The sequence below is a fragment of the Nicotiana tabacum genome, chromosome 17 (assembly GCF_000715075.1).
Source record: "Nicotiana tabacum cultivar K326 chromosome 17, ASM71507v2, whole genome shotgun sequence".
Taxonomy (NCBI): domain Eukaryota; kingdom Viridiplantae; phylum Streptophyta; class Magnoliopsida; order Solanales; family Solanaceae; genus Nicotiana; species Nicotiana tabacum.
The window spans coordinates 39,919,223-39,938,542 of record NC_134096.1 but is presented as its reverse complement, the minus strand read 5'-3'; the positions used below and the strand labels follow the sequence as shown (position 1 = coordinate 39,938,542).

General features: G+C 39.5%; 2 protein-coding genes across 2 annotated transcripts; both read left to right on the top strand.

Annotated features, from left to right (window-relative positions):
• The first annotated feature begins 14,665 nt into the window (after window positions 1-14,665).
• Window positions 14,666-15,277, top strand: LOC142171795 (uncharacterized). Its single transcript, XM_075235498.1, has one exon. The coding sequence runs from the start codon at window positions 14,666-14,668 to the stop codon at window positions 15,275-15,277; it is 612 nt and encodes a 203-aa protein (XP_075091599.1).
• A 54-nt stretch (window positions 15,278-15,331) lies between these two features.
• Window positions 15,332-17,071, top strand: LOC142171794 (uncharacterized). Its single transcript, XM_075235497.1, has 2 exons — window positions 15,332-15,803; window positions 15,909-17,071. The coding sequence occupies exons 1-2, from the start codon at window positions 15,332-15,334 to the stop codon at window positions 17,069-17,071; spliced, it is 1,635 nt and encodes a 544-aa protein (XP_075091598.1).
• Window positions 17,072-19,320: the final 2,249 nt, after the last annotated feature.

The window sequence follows — 19,320 nt, the reverse complement described above, 5'->3', positions numbered from 1 at the left end:
TTTTCTGTTAAAATTACTGAAATATCCTTAAAGCTGTTAAACCTATAAAGAAACTTATTACTATAATATTTTATTCTAAATAATATGAATACATAATAATTAACATTTTAATTCACTTTCAATTTAAAAAACTAAAAGTAGTATGAAATGAAAAGAAAATAGTTGGGTACTACTTCAAGTAATCTCAGCACAAAGAGCAGCGACGGATAAAAAAAATTAGTAAAAAACTAAAAATTGGAAGCAAACGAATCGTTACCATCCGGAGAAGAATGGGCAAGAAAAAGAGTAAAATGAAGAAAGCAGATGCTGCAATTTCGGGAGGAAGAAGAAAGTAGAGGCTGCAATTTCAAGTTTTCAAGGGTAATTTCGAGATTAAGAAAAATTATAAGGGATAAGAATGTAATATCTTTGGTCAAAACAATATGACTTTTAAGCTAATTTCGAAAAGTTTGAGTTTACCCAACTTGTTGGTTTTGATTTTTTTAAACAGATTTTAATTTTTTTTAAACTTTTTTTTTTATTGCCAAACACTTTCAAAAGTTAAAAAGCGCTTTAAAACGGTTTGACAAACCAGCCAGTGGGCTTGCACCTAAACGGTTGATTAAACGTTGGAGCGAGATAAAGTGATAAACTGCGATTCACAAGTCTTATTCCAGAGTAACTGCGATCAATTTCATTGTTTATCAGTGTAAGGTTACAAAATTCTCAATTTCAATCAGTCAAATATTTCTTAAGATTCCTTTTCAGAAAAGAAAAAAAGAGTAACTGCAAATCAATTGGAAATACCAAATTCTCCAAAACTTTCAGCACGAGGAGAGAGAGAGAGATAACGTTTTTCTATATTTGTAGGAATGACTATAGATATAGACAAAACTAGAAACGAAACCATTTGTCACTACTTGAGGTTTCCATAAGTAGGAAACAACTTTCAGACGTTGGAATCTTGGACATTGACGTATTGACATTTCTTTTTTTCAAACAATCACCGAGAAGTTGAATGTCATATCAAAGAAAATTCAGTTCACAATTTGACTAAAAAATATTTTCCAATGAACTGTCAAAAGTTGCAATATCTGACTTCCCTTCCATTATAGTATATCTTTCACAAGAAAGGCAAAATGCTTTTGGATTCAGAAAACTTATGAGACCATTGAGGCATTGATTAATTCCTAAGAGTCAAAAACAAGTGAATAACTACCTATATATTATAGGGAAATAAAAGGAAGACAAATTCATCATGAAAGTGATTATCATTGAAAATTCTGTCAAACTCATTGGTCATAAGCAAAAACCAAACAAGAAGAAAAACTTTTCCTTTAGTTTTTGGGTTCATGAACCTACTTAAATCGAGACATTCACTTTGTTTCTAAGCTACTCTTGTTGCAACGTTGATTTACCTCTCTCTCCATTTTATTTCATATGAAACTATTTTCTTATTAGTTCGTTTAAAATATAATATATTTTAATATTTAAAAATAATTTTGTTTAAAATTAAACTTCATACTTTAACCTTAATGACATTAATTCTTTTATAACCACATAAATCTCATAAATATTTAATATCATGTCAAGTTTAAAAAGTTTTTCCTCCTTAAATTCCATGCTTAGTCAAACTATGTTAACAAATTGAAAGGCACATAATAAAATATAATATGAAAGGGTTTCAAAATCCTTTTTCAGCTAGCTGAAGCACAAAGTTAAAATCCTATTTCTATGTGAGGACATAGTCTAAACTGCCCATCAACAACTCAAAAATTTTCAGGGAAAATTTAATTGTGTAGACCCAAAAAGAGTTAGTTTTGCTAGATAAATCTCAAAACTAATGATTTAACTGAAATACAACGACAATAGGTATAATGCTTTTATTCATAAACAACTTCTTGTGTATATGAGCGCCATACAACATTAAAATGTTATTAAGGGTGAAATAAAAAAATTAAGGTTAAACTGCTTTTAAATATAAAAAATATTATTCCTTTTAAAACAAATTAATAAAAAAAGAATACCTGTAACAAACGAAAGAGTAGTTGTTAGATGCAATAAAAGAGTATAGACAAAAGTAACCAAAATGCTTCTCAATTTTCCCACAAACTAATTACGTAGTTTGTCATCATGTCGTTACTACCATAAGCTTACAAAATTACAAGCTAAATATTGATTACCAAGTATGTCTTTCTCGTGTCCTGGAAATTTGTTTTACTTGCTGACTCTTGATATTATCTGCACGGAAAAACAAACAAACAAACACGCAAACATACGATATATTTGAGATTTAGAGGATGAGAAGTGCAACTTGGTTAAGGATAACCTCAGAGGTTCTTAGGATAATATCTCGGACTTCTCATCATTTCATGCCGAGCTTATCAATTCTCAAATTTAAAAATAAAAATAAAAGGATTTAATTAATATAATACTAAATATATAAACAATTTATATACTATTAATGAATCTGAACCTATCATATACTAATTAAACTGGCCGGTTACTTATCTTATTTTTTCAGGTTATTACTATGCATAATTTTATGCAGTTATTTTTAAGTGAACCCAGAGAAGTTCACGAAACAGGAGAAAAAGAAATTTGGCTTTCTTGGAAGTTCAACCTTAGACTAATCAAATGTAAAATGTGGAGAGAAAAAAAAGTTCTTTTAGGTTTTAATGAGTGGATTCACATCTATAGCAATCTCAAAGTACACCAGAGGCCCATAGCTGCAGGATTGAAGAATCTAAGAGTAGAACAAATTAAATAAAAGACAAATCAAAAAGTACCTGAGATATATATATGAAAACTTTTGAACATAATAGAATTGACTTATCCTTGATGAAAAATCAAGCTAGCTCATTTATCTCTTGTATTGTTGGTGAGTGATTGAAGCTGCTAGATGACCTGATGAAACTAAACCTATATATGAAAGCCCAAATCCTTTTATCCCCATCCCCAGTAGGTACTACAATTTACAAAACACATCTAAATCTAGCTAGCGTCCAACCCAATAAAGGAAAATATCTCAACGTTTCATTTTTCTTGAATGGTAAATATAGTTTTCTTTTATTAGGAAATTAAGGAAGAGGGGCCAAATCTAAGGCGAATTCTCTTGATTCAATTTATTGTTTTCAACTCGAATTATATATATATAATAAATAATTAAAATACATACATATATATAATATTATAAGATTAAACTCATTTTAAATTTACTGACTCTAGCTAAATTCTGAATTCACCTCTACGGATAAGGGATCTGAGGAAAGGAAATGGATTATGGTCGTCTTACCAGATCATGCTGGCAGCTTCAACCTCTCAAACCAACACACGAATATAACAAGAATGGATAAGAGGAAGAGGAAAAACTACCAAAGAAGAATTTGTAATTAAAGAAAGGATGCCTTTGGCTGATGGCATAAAAGATGCGCTCAAACCATGCATATATACTTTGGCGTTTGCACAAAAAGGAAGGATGTCCCTCGTGACTTTCCTCGTTTATTATATACTCGTATAAATGCACCTCTTTTTAGATTTTCCTCTTCTGCCTCTCTTTTGTACAGTGTCAATATATAGAGGTTTTAATGGTTGTTTTTTTTTAAAAAAAAATTATTGCCGTTTTCTTACAGCTATTGACATTGACTTCTTGCCTTCACTAACTTGTTTTTCTTTTTCTCTTTCTTCCTCTTTAATTCCCTTTTTCTAGTTTCAAATTTAGCTGTATTTTCTCATTGCATGTATCGATATGACTATTTCACCAAATATTTGTTATCTCTTAGCAACATAAGTGTATTTTTTTTTATCTTTATTGTAATTTGATTTTACTCACATCATTAACAGTTAAACCATACTCCCTCCGATCTACTTTATTTGATTTTTTGATTGTTTTCATATATATTACGGAATTCACCTTTTAGCACTAATTAACAATAAAATTAATCATAGTAATCTTAATTTGTTCATTAAAATATAACAAATATTCCTAGGCTTTTACTCCAAAGACAACTTTGAAAAAAAAAATTATTTACTTATTGATATCTGAAAAAATCTAATATTATGGATAAAAAAGGCAAAAAATCAAACGGAAAAGTATCGTTGAGTGCCCTAATTGAGTTGCATATTCTAAATGAAATGAAATAGGGGACCACTTAGGTGCACGTCTTTTATAATAACTACCCTCTTAATTACAAGTCTACTTAAAGTTGATTGGTCCGCATTTAATAAAAAATAAAGTGCAACAGTTGTACAGTAGATCTGAAAGAATTCAAGTTTGGACCATTAAGTTTTGGGGCCTTCCAGTTCAGTCCTTGACATTTATTGGATATTCAATTACCCACTTTGATGCACCATTTGATAAGAATGTGAAATGTTCAAAACATAATATATAAATGAAGGAAAACAAGCCACTTTAATCTCAACGAGGTAAAGATAAAAAGAAAAAATGCACCAAGGACCCAATCAAAAAGCTCCCATATATGTATGACGACAATATTTTCAGTTTAGATGAAATTTCAACCTAAATTATAAAGTCTACCAAGGTTTTATTTCCGATCTGTCAATTTCTTCTTTTCAGATTACAGGATATTTAAAATAAAAGGTCACGGTGAAGTCAAAACAGCCCATCACAATACATATGCTTTAAGTGGAAAACACTTGACAGCAACTCAATTAAATGTAATAGCTGTGTATATCGTTACCCGATTTTACTACATGACCGAGATCGGGAGGTTGCATCGAATGATGGTCTCGTAACGGAACAGATTAAATCACGAGGATAAAGTACCGAGTTCAGAATCGAGGTACCTGTCGAGATCGAGGCTAGTAGCGATCGAAGCCAAATGAGACAAACATCGAGCAAGATCGAAGATAGCACAATAACAGAAAGACGAGATATCCGTGACTGGTTGAGGATTATGGTGTAAATCTCAGAACGGATCAAATCAGGAACGGTTAATTAGCTAATCATGTGATTTCCTTCTGTAATTAGAATTATACCATAAGTGGAATTCCTCTACTATTTAAGAGGGGGTTCTAATCATCTGTAAGACACATTGTTCACAGATATCAAAGCAATATAATTCTCTTTCTTGTTTATACTATTGTTCATCAGCTTGTTATATTTTAATTGTTCTTACATCAACCAGTTTGAGGGTATCCAAACTTGAGGGCTGAGTTCCATTCTAACATTGGTTTGCTTTACTTTATAGTTTATTTCTGTTATTAATCTTCATATTTATCAATTGGTATTAAGTGAAATCATGTGTCTTTAAAACCACATTATAAGTTTAATTGTTATTCAATTTTAAAGGTAAACAGTTTGGCGCCCACCGTGGGGCAAAGGATAATAGTGATTGCTTAATACTGATTCCAATAACATACACTGCTTTACACTTGTTCTCGTAAGAATCTTTGTTTTCAGGATAAACATGTCAAACTCACAAGCATCGCCTACACACGGTGACAACGACCTCGGATTTCACGGGGAAAATGACAATATAGCCGCCCCAGGGATCGAGGCGCCTCAGGCTGACCTCGAGGGAGCACCAATTGCAAATCCCGTCGATGTCAGTTCACATGTCGCCCTAAATGCAAATTTGGGCGTTGATCCCAAAAGTAGCATACGCAGGGAAGTTCGATCAGGTGGTCGAGGTACGAAGGGCGGAGAAGATGGTGGAGTTAGCCTCCAATTGATATTCGAAATGTTACAGGCTCAACAAACCGCTATAGCATAACTACAAAATCAGCATCGAACACCGAGTAGGATCGAATCAGAAGTCGTCCACAGGGCCGAGCTTGTACCAGAAAGGTCGAACGCTAACGAATCGAGGACTGACCCCATCATTATGAAAATGCTCGAGGAGCTCGCTAAACAGATTAAATCGGGAGAAAATAAAATCGAGGCAAATGGCAAGAAAGTAGAGACATACAACTCCCGGGTTTACCAAATACTGGGGGCACTACCGATTCTAAAGGGTATGGATTCAAAGAAATTCGTACAAAAGCCTTTCCTTCCAAGTGCGGCTCTGAAACACATTCCGAAGAAATTCCGAATGCCAGAAATTCCTAAGTACAATGGGACCACCGACCCTAATGAGCATGTCACTTCTTATACATGCGCAATAAAAGGGAATGACTTGGAAGACGGTGAGATTAAATCTGTTCTACTGAAGAAATTTGGAGAAACCTTGTCGAAAGGAGCAATGATATGGTACCACAATTTGCCGCCTAATTCCATCGATTCCTTCGCCATACTTGCAGACTCCTTCATAAAGGCACATGTCGAAGCAATAAAGGTTGCGACTAGGAAGTCAGACCTCTTCAAGGTGAAGCAAAGCAAAAGGACAACGAAATATTGAGGGAATTCGTATCTCGGTTCGAGATGGAACGCATGGAACTACCAATGGTCACAGACGATTGGGCTGTTCAAGCATTTACTCAAGGTTTGAACGAAAAAAGTTCGGTGGCATCACGACAGCTAAAGCAGAATTTAATTGAATATCCAATGGTAACCTGGGCCGATGTACATAATCAGTACCAGTCAAAGATCAGGGTCGAGGATGATCAATTGGGGACACCTTCCGGTTCCGTTTATCCAAACAGGCCCGTCGGCAGAACTCAAAGGGATATTGACAGAGAACCCCGGTCGAACAGAGATCGATACCAACCATACAATGCAGATCGTAGGAACAACGACCCAGGATGCAATCCCATCCGAAATGATCGAAGGAACGATCGAGGACAGAGCTCTCGACGGCTCATGAGCAAAATTGGCTTCGATAAACATGTCGATCCCACAGAAGCACCACGATTATCAGAATACAACTTCAGCATCGACGCATCAGGTATTGTGTCAGCCATTGGGAGAATCAAAGATACTAGATGGCCCAGACCCCTACAAACTGATCCATCCCAAAGAAACCCCAATCAAATATGCAAATACCATGGTACACATGGTCATAAAATCGAAGATTGCAGACAACTAAGGGAGGAGGTGGCCCGTCTATTCAACGAGGGCCACCTTCGAGAATTCTTGAGCGACCAAGCTAAGAACCATTTCAGAGACAGGGATGCAAATAGGAAAACGAGCAGGAAGAACCACAACACATGATTCACATGATCGTTGGTGGGGTCGATATTCCACAAGGGCCCGTGTTCAAACGCACTAAAGTATCAATCACCAGGGAGAAACGAACTCAAGACTATGTACCAGAAGGCACTTTATCATTCAATAATGAGGAAGTAGAAGGGATCTCACAACCCCACAATGATGCTTTGTTAATCTCTATCCTTATGAATAAAATTCAGGTTAAACATGTTTTAATTGATCCAGGAAGCTCGGCCAATATTATTCGATCGAGGGTCGTGGAGCAGCTCGGCCTACAAGATCAGACCCGCAGCTCAGATTCTTAATGGCTTCAACATGGCGAGTGAAACAACTAAAGGTGAATTCATCCTACCAATAAATGTAGCCGAAACTATTCAAGAAACAAAGTTCCATGTGATCAAGGGCGATATGAGATACAACGCACTACTCGGAAGACCCTGGATTCACAACATGAGGGCGGTCCCCTCAACCCTTCACCAAACGCTGAAGTTCCCAACACCAGATAGAGTAAAAATGGTGTATGGGGAACCTCATGCTGCCAAAGATATGTTCGCGGTCGACGAAGTAATACCGGTATCAGCGCTTTCGTCAACAAAGGGATCGGAGTCCAAAGGAAAATATGAAGCTAAATAGCAACCACAACCACCAGCCTCGACCCAGTCGAAGAAGCAGGGAACGGATGAGGATGATGCCTACTGGACCCCTCGATCTTTCATAATCCCCGAGGATTTCGACGCCACCAAATCGACAGTCGAAGAGCTGGAGCAAGTCATACTGATCGAGCATCTACCCGATCGAAAGGTATACCTGGGTACGGGGTTAACCCCCGAGCTCGGGGAAAAACTCATTAAATTTCTTATCAATAATATGGATTGTTTTGCTTGGTCCGACCTAGATATGACAGGAATCCCGCCGGAGATCACTACACATCGACTGAGCTTGGACCCAAAGTTTCGCCCGATAAAACAAAAGAGAAGGCCCCATCCGAGGTAAAACATGCATTCATCAACGACGAGGTAGCCAAACTTCTCAAAATAGGATCCATCTGGGAAGTAAAATATCCCGAATGGTTAGCAAACGTAGTCGTATGTAACGACCCGACCGGTTGTTTCGAGAGTTATAGCCCCGTTTTCCCCATTTCTACTTTTTTTGGTATTATTCAGCTATATTATATTATATCGGGTTAGTTGGTTCGGGTCCGGAAGGAACTCGGAGTGAATTGAGACACTTAGTCTCTTAAGTAGAAACTTAAGTTGAAAAAGTCAAGTGGATGTTGACCTATGTATAAACGATCTCGGATTTGAATTCAGATGGTTCTGTTAGCTACGTTAGGTGATTTTGGACTTAAGAGTGCGTCTGGAATGTGATTTGGAGGTCCGTGGTAGAATTAGGCTTGAATTGGCGAAATTGGAAATTTGACGATTTCAGCCGGTAGTGGAAAATTTGATATCGGGGTAGGAATGGAATTCCGGAAGTTGGAGTAGGTTCATAGTGTTATTTTTGACGTGTGTGCAAAATTTGAGGTCATTCATACGTGGTTTAGTTGGTTTGGGCATCGATTGCCGAATTTGGAAATTTAGAAGTTCTTAGGCTTGAATCCGACGGTAATTTGATGATTTGATGTTGTTTTGAGTGATTCGAAGGTTCGACTAAGTTGGTATATTGATATATGACTTGTTGGTATTTTTGGTTGAGGTCCCGAGGGCCTCAGGGTGATTCCGGGTGGTTAACGGATTTGTTGAAGTTGGAAATTGCAGCTGGAGCTACTGCTTCTGCTATTTCCGCACCTGCGAAAGAAAGGGTCGCAGGTGCGAGGCCGCTGGTGTGCGTGGGGAGTGCGCAGGTGAGGAAGACGCTGGGCCAAGGCTGGGAACACAGGTGCAAAGAATTGGCCGCATCTACGAGCCCGCAGGTGCGAGGCTTTGAGCGCAGATGCGGAGATGAGAAGTTTGGACTGGTTTCGCAGATACGCACCTGGGACCGCAGATGCGAGTCCGCAGGTGCGAGAAAGGGGTCCGCAGGTGCGGAATCTGGGTGATTAAGTGAGTTGCATAGGTGCGGCTTCTTGGACCGCAGGTGCGGTCGCGCGGGTGCGAGAAAATGGCCGTAGGTGCGAAAAAACCTGGGTAGAAACCATAAATAGAACCTTTCGCGAATTTTGGTCATTCTTCACAATTTCAACTCTGTGTTTGGAGCTTTTGGGAGAGGTTTGAATAGGAAATCAAAGGGATTTCGTTGAGGTAAGTTACTTGAGCCCTAATACTTGTATATATGGTGATTTTCCGTTGTTTTAATCATGGTAATTTGTGAAAATGAGGGGTTAGGGCTTGGAATTTTTGGAGAGTAATTTAAGGATTTCAAGGACCAAACTATGTCAGATTTTGATGAATTTGGCATGGTTAGACTCGTGAGTGAATGAGCTTTCTAATTTTGTAAAATTTGTCGGATTTCGAGACGTGAGCCCGGGGGACGAGTTTGAGCCAATTTTGGGTTTTGGTCTAATTTTGTAGTTTTGCTTGTGGAATTCATTCCATTAGCGCGTATTGATGGTATTGTACTGATTGTGAATAGATTCGGAGCATTTGGAGGCCGAGTCCAGAGGCAAGATCATTGCGGGGTAGAGATTTGACCGGTTTGAGGAAAGTAACGATTGTAAATCTAGTCCTGAGGGTATGAAACTCCGGATTTTGTATCATTCTACTATTTTTAGTGACGCACATGCTAGGTGATGGGTGTGTGGGCGTGCACTGTTGGGGATTTGTGACTTGGTCCATCCTGTAGCAACTGTAAAGTTGCATACTTTGTTGAAACCATATGATACTTATATGTTTTAGAAAGAATTTCTGTAAATTGGGCTGAATGCCATGTTTGGGCCTTGCGCCAATGCTGTTTGGACCCTTAGGGACTGTTTCTTACCATCCTCTCATTGTTTTCGATTGAAAATCTATACTCAATCATGTTTATACTTGTTTACCGCATAACTCAGTTTTATGACTCTATTTTGATGCATTTAAATGTTTTGTGCCGAATACCCTATTTTACTGAAATGCCCGAGAGGCTTGAGATACTTATGACTGAGTAAGGCCGAGGGCCTGATTTGTGAGGATGAGTGTGGATCGGGGCTGCCCGCCTGCAGCATACTTATGACTAAGAGTGGCCGAGGGCCTGATTGGTGAGGATGAGTGTGGATCGGGGCTGCCCGCCTGCATCATACTTTATTATTATCGCACGTGAGTTGTCCGTGCAGATTATAGTACTTGGGTTGAAGGAGCCCCTCCGGAGTCTGTACACACCCCCAGTGAGCGCATGTACCTACTGAGTGCGAGTGCCGAGTGACTGGGATGCATGAGTGATTATGAGGTATGCCCGAGTAGTAAGAGTGATTGTGAGGTTTGCCCGAGGGGCTATATATGAGTGATGTTTTGCCCGAGGAGCTGTTTATGATTTCATCATTTTTGCTCACCTTTGCATTGAGCCTTTGTTTGAAAAACTGTTGGAAAAATGTCTTTAAATGATTTTTACTGGAACTGGGTTTAAACTAGATAATTTGATTCAAATCCTGATTTTTAAAAAGCATGTGGTATTTTACTAAGATTTCCTTATATGAACGTTATATGCTTTATTGCTCGTCACTACTGCTCAGTCTTTATTTATTGTTGTTACTTACTGAGTTGGCGTAGTCACATTACTCCATGCACCTTGTGTGCAGATTCAGGTGTAGCTGGACACAGTAGCGATTATTGAGTGTTCTGGTTGCAAATTTTATTGGAGATAGCAAGGTAGCTGTTTGGTGATCGCAACCCCTACTCTTCTCCCTCTGATCTTCCTCTAGTTGTATTTAGCTATTCTTCGGGCTGAGTTAGCCTTGATATTGTTAGACAGATTGTAGTATATGCTCATGACTAGTGACACCCCGATGTCGGGCTTTTCTTTTCCGCACTTCTATTTTTCATTGATTTTAACTCTTTAAATGGAGGTTTTATGTTAAATAACCTTGAAATTATCTTTAAAATGAAAATATCAATTTGTTTTGGAAATGAGTCGGCTTGCCTAGTTCCACGATAGGTGCCATCACGACAGGGGTTAGTTTTGAGTCGTGATAGATTGGTATCAAAGCCTAGGTTACATAGGTCTCATGAGTCATGAGCGGGTTTAGTAGAGTCTTGCGGATCGGTACAGAGACGTCTGTACTTATCTTCGAGAGGCTGCAAAACCTTTAGGAAACTCCACATTCTTGAATTCTTGTCGTGCGAATATGTTGATTCTAGTAACTAAACATATGTTGTTTCATTCTCTCACAGATGGTGATGACTCGTACTACCGGTCAGGAGGGCCAGCCACCAGTACCACCAGCCAGGGCCGCGAGAGGCTGAGGCCGCGATAGAGGCCGTGGTAGGGGCAGAGGTGCAGCCCGTACAACAGTTGGGGTAGTACCTACAGATCCATCGGTTATCCCAAATCAGGACCAAGTTCTAGTTGTTGATGCACTAGCTCAGGCACCACATGTGCCTATTGTGATTCCAGGCCTTCAGGAGGCCCTAGCTTAGATTCTGAGTTTCTGACAGCGTGTACTGGCCTTGCTCAGGCGGTCTCTATTTCGACGGCCGCAACCACTTCTCAGGCCAGGGGAGGCACTCAGACTCCCGTCGCTCGCACACCCTAGCAGGTTATTCAGGGACTTCAGACACCGGAGGCACCACCAGCCCAGCCAGTTGTTGTTGCTCAGGATTATGTGGTTCCTGCCATGCCTGAGGATGATCAATGTAGGTTGGAAAGGTTTGGGAGACTTCACCCACCACCTTTCAGTGGCATAGAGAGAGAGAATGCTCAAGACTTTTTGGACAGATGTCAGAGAATACTCCGTACTGCTGGTATTTTGGAGACTTGTGGGGTCTCATTCACTACCTTTCAGTTTTCTGGGACTGCACTCAGATGGCGGGAGACTTACGAGAGGTGCAGGCCTGTTAGTGCAGCACCCCTTACTTGGCAGCTGTTCTCCGTGGTCTTTTTGGAGAAGTTCGTGCCTCGATCCCGCAGAGAGGAGCTGCGTAGACAGTTTGAGCAGCTCCGCCAGGGTGATATGTCTGTGATGCAGTATGAGATGCAGTACATCGAGTTGGCCCGTCATGCTATCTGGTTGGTTCCCACAGACAGAAAGAGGATCATGAGGTTTATTGATGGCCTCACTTATCAGCTACCGTTTCTCATGACCAGGGAGCGTGTTTCAGGTGCTACCTTTGATGAGGTTATCGACATTGCTCGGCAGATTAAGATGGTTCGCGGTTAGGAGAGGGTTGAGAGGGAGGCCAAGAGGCCTCGTGGTCAGGGTGGATTCAGTGGTGCTCCTTTTGGGGGTCAGTTCCAACACGGTAAAGGTCGTCATTTCAGACAGGTTCAGTCAGTTCGGCCATTTCATCGGGGTGCATCATCTGGCCATGGTTCTCACAGTTCTCATCAGGGCCATTTATCACTTAGTGCCCTTCCAGTTCAGAGTTCGACCCGTGCTCCACCTATTCAGGGCTCTTCCATGCTAGGTTCTTCTACTAGTCATCCTGGTGCTAGGGGTTCCCTTCAGTTTCCGCCGCCAACCCCAGGGAGTTATTTTGAGCGTGGGGAGCTGGGGCATATGTGGAGGCAGTGTCCTCGTCATCACAGAGGTCTATCTCAGCAGAGGAGTCAGCCTCCGACTACAACACCAGTTACCTCACCACCCGCCCAGTCAGCTCGGAGTGGATGTTAGTCAGCTAGGGGTCGCCCTAGAGGGGAGGCAGATCAGGGGGTGGTCAGGCCTATTTCTATGCTCTCCCTGCCAGACCAGATGCTATTGCTTCAGATGCTGTGATTACAGGTATTGTCTTAGTTTGTCACAGAGATGCCTCAGTATTATTTGACCCTGGTTCCACGTATTCATATGTTTCCTCGTATTTCACCCATTTTCTGGATATGGCCCGTGAGTCCTTAGTTTCATCTGTACATGTATCTACTCCTGTGAGCAATACTATTATTGTGGACCGCATATATCGGTCATGTGTGGTGACTATTGGGGGTCTGGAGACCCGAGTAGATCTATTGTTGCTCAGTATGGTTGACTTTGACGTGATATTGGGTATGTATTGATTATCTCCATGTCATGCTATTCTAGATTATCACGCTAAGACGGTGACGTTGGCTATGCCAGGAATTCCGAGGGTTGAGTGGAGCGGTTCTGTCATGTACCAAGTAGGGTGATTTCATATTTGAAGGCCCAACGCATGGTTGAGAAGGGTTGCCTATCTTATTTGGCTTTTGTGAGGGATGTTAGTACAGATACTCCTGTCATTGATTCTGTTCCGGTGGTACGTGATTTTCCGGATGTGTTTCCTGTAGACCTATCGGACATGCCTCCTGACAGGCATGGGCGGATCTAGTGTTATGGATACGGGTTCAATTGAACCCATAACTTTCGACAAAATCCGAGAATATACTGTGCAAAATTACTGAAATATGATAATATATTAGTGTTTGAACCCATAGACTAAATGAGGCTATGGGTTCAGTGGTAAAACTGATGGGCGAAGTTCCACTTATTGCGAGAAGACTTGAGTTCGAATCTCTGTGTACACAACTTTTATTGCAATTTTATTTAAGTTACTGTTTGACTTCTTTGTTACTTATGGGTTTTTTTTGCCCCTTCCCATTTAAAGAGGTCCGTTTCTTATCTTTAAAAGATGAGGACCACCTAATTAATTTTATTCTTTAATGTGTACTTCATTAACTTGTGGGGCTTTTTAATAATTATAAAAGAGTTGGTCTTCACAAAACTTTAAGAGATCAAAACCTTTCATTTTTCAGAAGGTTAACGATTCCCAAATTTTTAAAGCTAGGGTTTCAAAAGAATCAAAGCAAAGGCTCTTCTTCAGTTCTTCTTGGACATAAACTGCAAGTCTGCAATCAATCCTCTTCTTTAGTTTTGCTGGTATGCCTCTATTGCTCTTTGTCAATAATAATGCAATAATATTTATTAATTATAAGTTACAAGATTTGCCACTGCTGTTCTTGGTTCTTGCATTTTGGTTCCATATAAGAAACGCACTATCAGAACAAAACTTCACCCAAAAGGATGTGTTTTGACTTTTGATCTTGTTTTTTTTTTCACAAAGCAGTTCAGGCTTCAGCTTATTTTTATAGAAAATAGTTAGAGAAATAAGGAATAGAGAGATGATAAGATTGCTTTGTATTGATGGGTTTTGTCTTGATTCGACTTGTCTCCTAAGAAAATACTGCTCTATGTACTACAGAAAGGGTGTGAAGTGTGAACCTTATATTGGGAAGTTTAAGATATAATAATTCAAATAATAATTAAACTTTAAGTAAATTAATGAATTTAAATTTAACTTTTTATATCAACTTAATTACTAGTCAATCCTTTCCTAAACTAATCTTACTTTTAGGCCTAGGGATATTGTATCATATTAACTCCAATTTCATAAGTACTTAAGTTGTTGAAATATTAATTTGGTTGGATTAAGTTTCAATTACACCTTGAAGTGTAATTTTGTTGTTGTTGTGATTTTTAGGATCTTTTTAGTGAGTGTGGATATGATCACGAAAATTTTCAAGGCTATTCCAACTCCTCAAAGTTCTGGTTCTGGTTCTAGTCCTCCTACGCCGAGTTCTTCTCCATGTCCAATTATTCATGACAATATCAATCATTTGGCGGTATCAAACAAAGAGAAAATGTTGAATTTGAATCTTGAACCTGATCCCGCAGAAAGAAAGCAAATTTCAGAGTATCCTCCGAATTTACGTGACCGAGTGAGAAGATATTATATTCAACAAGGACATTGTCAACCTCGTAATTGTAGTTTTCCAAAAAGAGATTTTGGTGGATTTATGCGTCAATTTAATCTTGAATGGTTTAACACTTCATACTCTGGATGGTTAGAATATAGTGTTAAAGTTGATGCAACATTTTGCTTATGTTGTTACTTGTTTAAAAATGAGCATGGAGGACATGGAAAAGTTGGGAATTCTTTCACAAAGAATGGTTTTAGAGCTTGGAATAAAGCTACAGAAAGGCTTAACACACATATTGGAGAGGTGAATAGTCTTCACAATAGATGTTTTATGATGATGAGAGATTTAATTAATCAAGAGCAATCAATTCTAACCTCTTTTGACAAGCAGTCTGAAAAAATTAAAAGTGATTAGCGAGTTCGGTTGAATGCTTCGATTGATGTGGCAAAATTTCTTTTAAAACAAGGAATGTCTTTCCGGGGCCACGATGAAGGTGAAACTTCTATTAAACGAGGAAACTTTGTAGAACTCTTACAATGGTATGCAGATAGGGATGATGAAGTGAAAAAAGTTGCGCTACAAAGTGCTCCACAAAATAACATGATGATTGCTCCAAATATCCAAAAAGAGATCGTTAATGCTTGTGCGAAAGAAATAATTAAAGCAATAGTTGAAGATTTAAATGGAGATTATTTTGGAATTTTGGTTGATGAATCTAAGGACGTCTCTCATAAGGAACAAATGGCTCTTGTTCTGCGGTATGTCAACAAAGAGGGAAAACCTATTGAGCGATTCCTTAGTATTGTTCATGTTAAAAAAACAACTTCATCGTCATTACAAAAAGCAATCTATGATTTGCTTTTAGAGCACTCATTGAGTCCATCTCAAATACGGGGACAAGGTTATGATGGAGCTAGTAACATGCAAGGAGAAATCAATGGTCTTAAAATTTTAATTCTGAAAGATAATCCTTCGGCATAATACATTGCTTTGCCCATCAATTGCAATTGACTCTTGTAGTTGCAAAAAAAACATTATGATGTAGATCAATTTTTTGATATTGTTGCTAATGTCTTGAATATTGTTGGAAGTTCTTTTAAGCGTAGGAATATGCTACGAGAGGATCAGGCAAAAAAACTAGAGGAGCTACAAGTGCTTGGTGAAGTTCATACAGGAAGTGGACTAAATCAAGAACTTGGACTCCAAAGGCCAGGTGATACCCGATGGGGTTCTAATTTTAAAACAGTGCGTAACTTTATTGCATTATTCTCATCAATCATTAATGTACCTGAGTTTCTTGCAAGTGAGGGTGTAAATTATCTTGAGAGATCAGTGGCAAAAAGTCTAGTGAATGACATACGATCTTTTGAGTTTGTGCATATGATACATTTGATGTTAAAATTATTAGCAATCATAAATGATTTGAATATAGCTTTGCAAAGAAAAGATCAGGAAATTGTAAATGCTATGAAGCTTGTTGGTTTCGCCAAGAGGCAATTGCAAGTGATGAGAGAATCTAAATGGGAATCATTGATAGATGACGCCTCTTCATTTTGTTCCAAGCATGATATTGTGATCCCTAAAATGGATAAGAACTATCATCTTGGAAAGTCAAAGCGTAGGAGTTCAAGTGTTACATATTCTCATCATTTGCGTGTCGAAGTTTTTAATACTGTTATTGATTTGCAACTTTCGGAGCTTAACAGTCGTTTTGATGCGGTGAATAGTAATCTACTTCTTGGTATGGCTAGTTTGAGTCCGGATAATTCTTTTGCAAATTATGATAAAGACAGAATTATGAAACTTGCTACACTTTATCCTCATGAGTTTAGTGGTTCAAAGCTTGAAGATCTCAGTTACGAGCTTGACAACTATATTCTCTTTGTGAAAGAAGACAATGATTTGTCTAACTTGAAAGGACTTGGAGATCTTTCAGAAACATTAGTTGAAACAGATTTGTACAAGACTTGGAGACTTGTGTTTTTGCTTGTGAAGTTAAGTATGATATTGCCTGTCGCTACTGCAATAGTAGAAAGAGCTTTTTCTTCAATGAAGTACATCAAAAATGACTTGCGTAGCAGAATTGGTGATGAATTTTTGAATGACTGTTTAGTTTGTTATATAGAAGATGAAGTATTTGAAAGTGTACCTAATGATGCGATTATTGATCGTTTTCAAAACATGACAACCCGTCGGGTACAATTGTAATGGTGATATTTATTGAACATATATTATGTTAGATGGTTCGGTACTTGTTACATATATATTAAATATCATTGTTCGTATTTCATTCGGTTATTATTGTATAGTACCTTGAGGTATATCCTTGAGTCTAAATCTTGAACCCATAAAATTAAATTTTTGGATCCGCCTCTGCCGACAGGGATATTGACTTTGGTATTAATTTGGTGCCGGGCACTCAACCCATTTTTATTCCACCGTATCGTATGGAACCGACGGAGTTGAAGGAATTGAAAGAACAACTTCAGGAACTCCTTGATAAGGGGTTCATTCGGCCTAGTGTGTCACCTTGGGGTGCACCGGTTCTATTTGTGAAGAAGAAGGATGGTTCCATGAGAATGTGTATTGATTACAGGCAGTTGAACAAGGTCACAGTCAAGAATAAGTATCCTTTGCCTCGCATTGATGATTTATTCGACCATCTTCAGGGAGCGAGGGTGTTCTCCAAGATTGATTTGAGGTCCGGTTATCACTAGCTGAAGATTCGGGATTCAGATATTCTCAAAACAGCTTTCAGAACCCGATATGGCCATTATGAGTTCTTGGTGATGTCCTTTGGGCTGACCAATGCTCCAGCAACATTCATGCATTTGATGAACAGTGTATTTCAGCCCTATTTGGACTAATTCATTGTGGTATTCATTGATGACATCCTGGTGTACTCTCGTAGCCAGGAAGAGCACACTCAGCATTTGAAGATTGCATTACAGAGATTGAGGGAGGAGAAGCTTTATGCAAAGTTCTTCAAATGTGAGTTTTGGCTCAGTTCAGTAGCATTCTTGGGGCACGTGGTGTCCAGCGAGGGTATTCAGGTGGATCTGAAGAAGATAAAGGCGGTGCAGAGTTGGCCTAGACCGTCCTCAACCACAAAGATTAGGAGCTTTCTTGGTTTGGCGAGTTATTACCGTCGCTTTGTAGAGGGATTTTCATCTATTGCATCGCCCTTGACCAAATTGACCCAAAAGGGTGCTCCATTCAGGTGGTCGGATGAATGTAAGGAGAGCTTTCAGAAGCTCAAGACTGCTTTGACCACAGCTCCAGTGTTAGTTCTGCCATCAGCTTCAGGTTCTTACACTATGTATTGTGATGCCTCGAAGATAGGCATTGGTTGTATTTTGATGCAGGAGGGTAGGGTGATTGCCTATGCCTCGCGCCAGTTGAAGACCCATGAGAAGAACTATCCTGTCCATGATCTTGAGTTAGTAACCATTGTTCACGCCTTGAAGATTTGGCGTCATTATTTGTATGGGGTTCATTGTGAGATCTATACTGATCACCGGAGTCTGTAGTATCTGTTAAAGCAGAAGGATCTTAATTTGTGTCAACGGAGATGGTTGGAGCTTCTTAAGGACTATGATATCACTATTTTGTACCATCCGGGGAAGGCCAATGTGGTGGCCGATGCTTTGAGTCGCCGGGCAGAGAGTTTGGGAAGTTTAGCATATCTTCCAGCAACAGAGAGACCTTTGGCATTGGATGTTCAGACCTTAGTGGGCCAGCTTGTCAGATTAGATATTTCGGAGCGTAGCCGGGTATTGGCTTGTGTGGTCTCCAGGTCTTCTCTTTATGACCGTATCAGAGAGCGTTAGTATGATGACCCCCACTTGCTCGTTCTTCAGGACAGGGTTCAGAGAGGTGATGCTAGGGATGTGACTATTGGTGATGACGGCATGCTGAGAATGCAGGGCCAAATATGTGTGCCTAATGTAGATGGGCTTCGAGAGTTGATTCTTGAGGAGGCCCACAGCTCGCGGTATTCCATCCATCCGGGTGCCGCGAAAATGTACCAGGATTTGAGGCAGCACTATTGATGGAGGCAGATGAAGAAGGATATAGTTGGGTTTGTGGCTCGGTGTCTCAACTGTCAGCAAGTTAAGTATGAGCATCAGAGACCGAGTGGCTTGCTTCAGAGATTAGAGATCCCAGAGTGGAAGTGGGAGCAGATCACTATGGACTCTTTAGTTGGGCTTCCACGGACTTCGAGGAAGTTTGACGCTATTTGGGTTATTGTGGATCGGCTAACCAAGTTCGCACACTTCATTCCAGTTGGTACTACTTACTCTTCAGAGCGGTTGGCTGAAATTTACATTCGAGAGATCGTTCGCCTGCATGGCGTCCCAGTTTCCATCATTTCAGATAGGGGTACTCAGTTCACATCGCAGTTTTGGAGGGCCGTGCAGCGAGAGTTGGGTACTCAGGTTGAGTTAAGCACAACT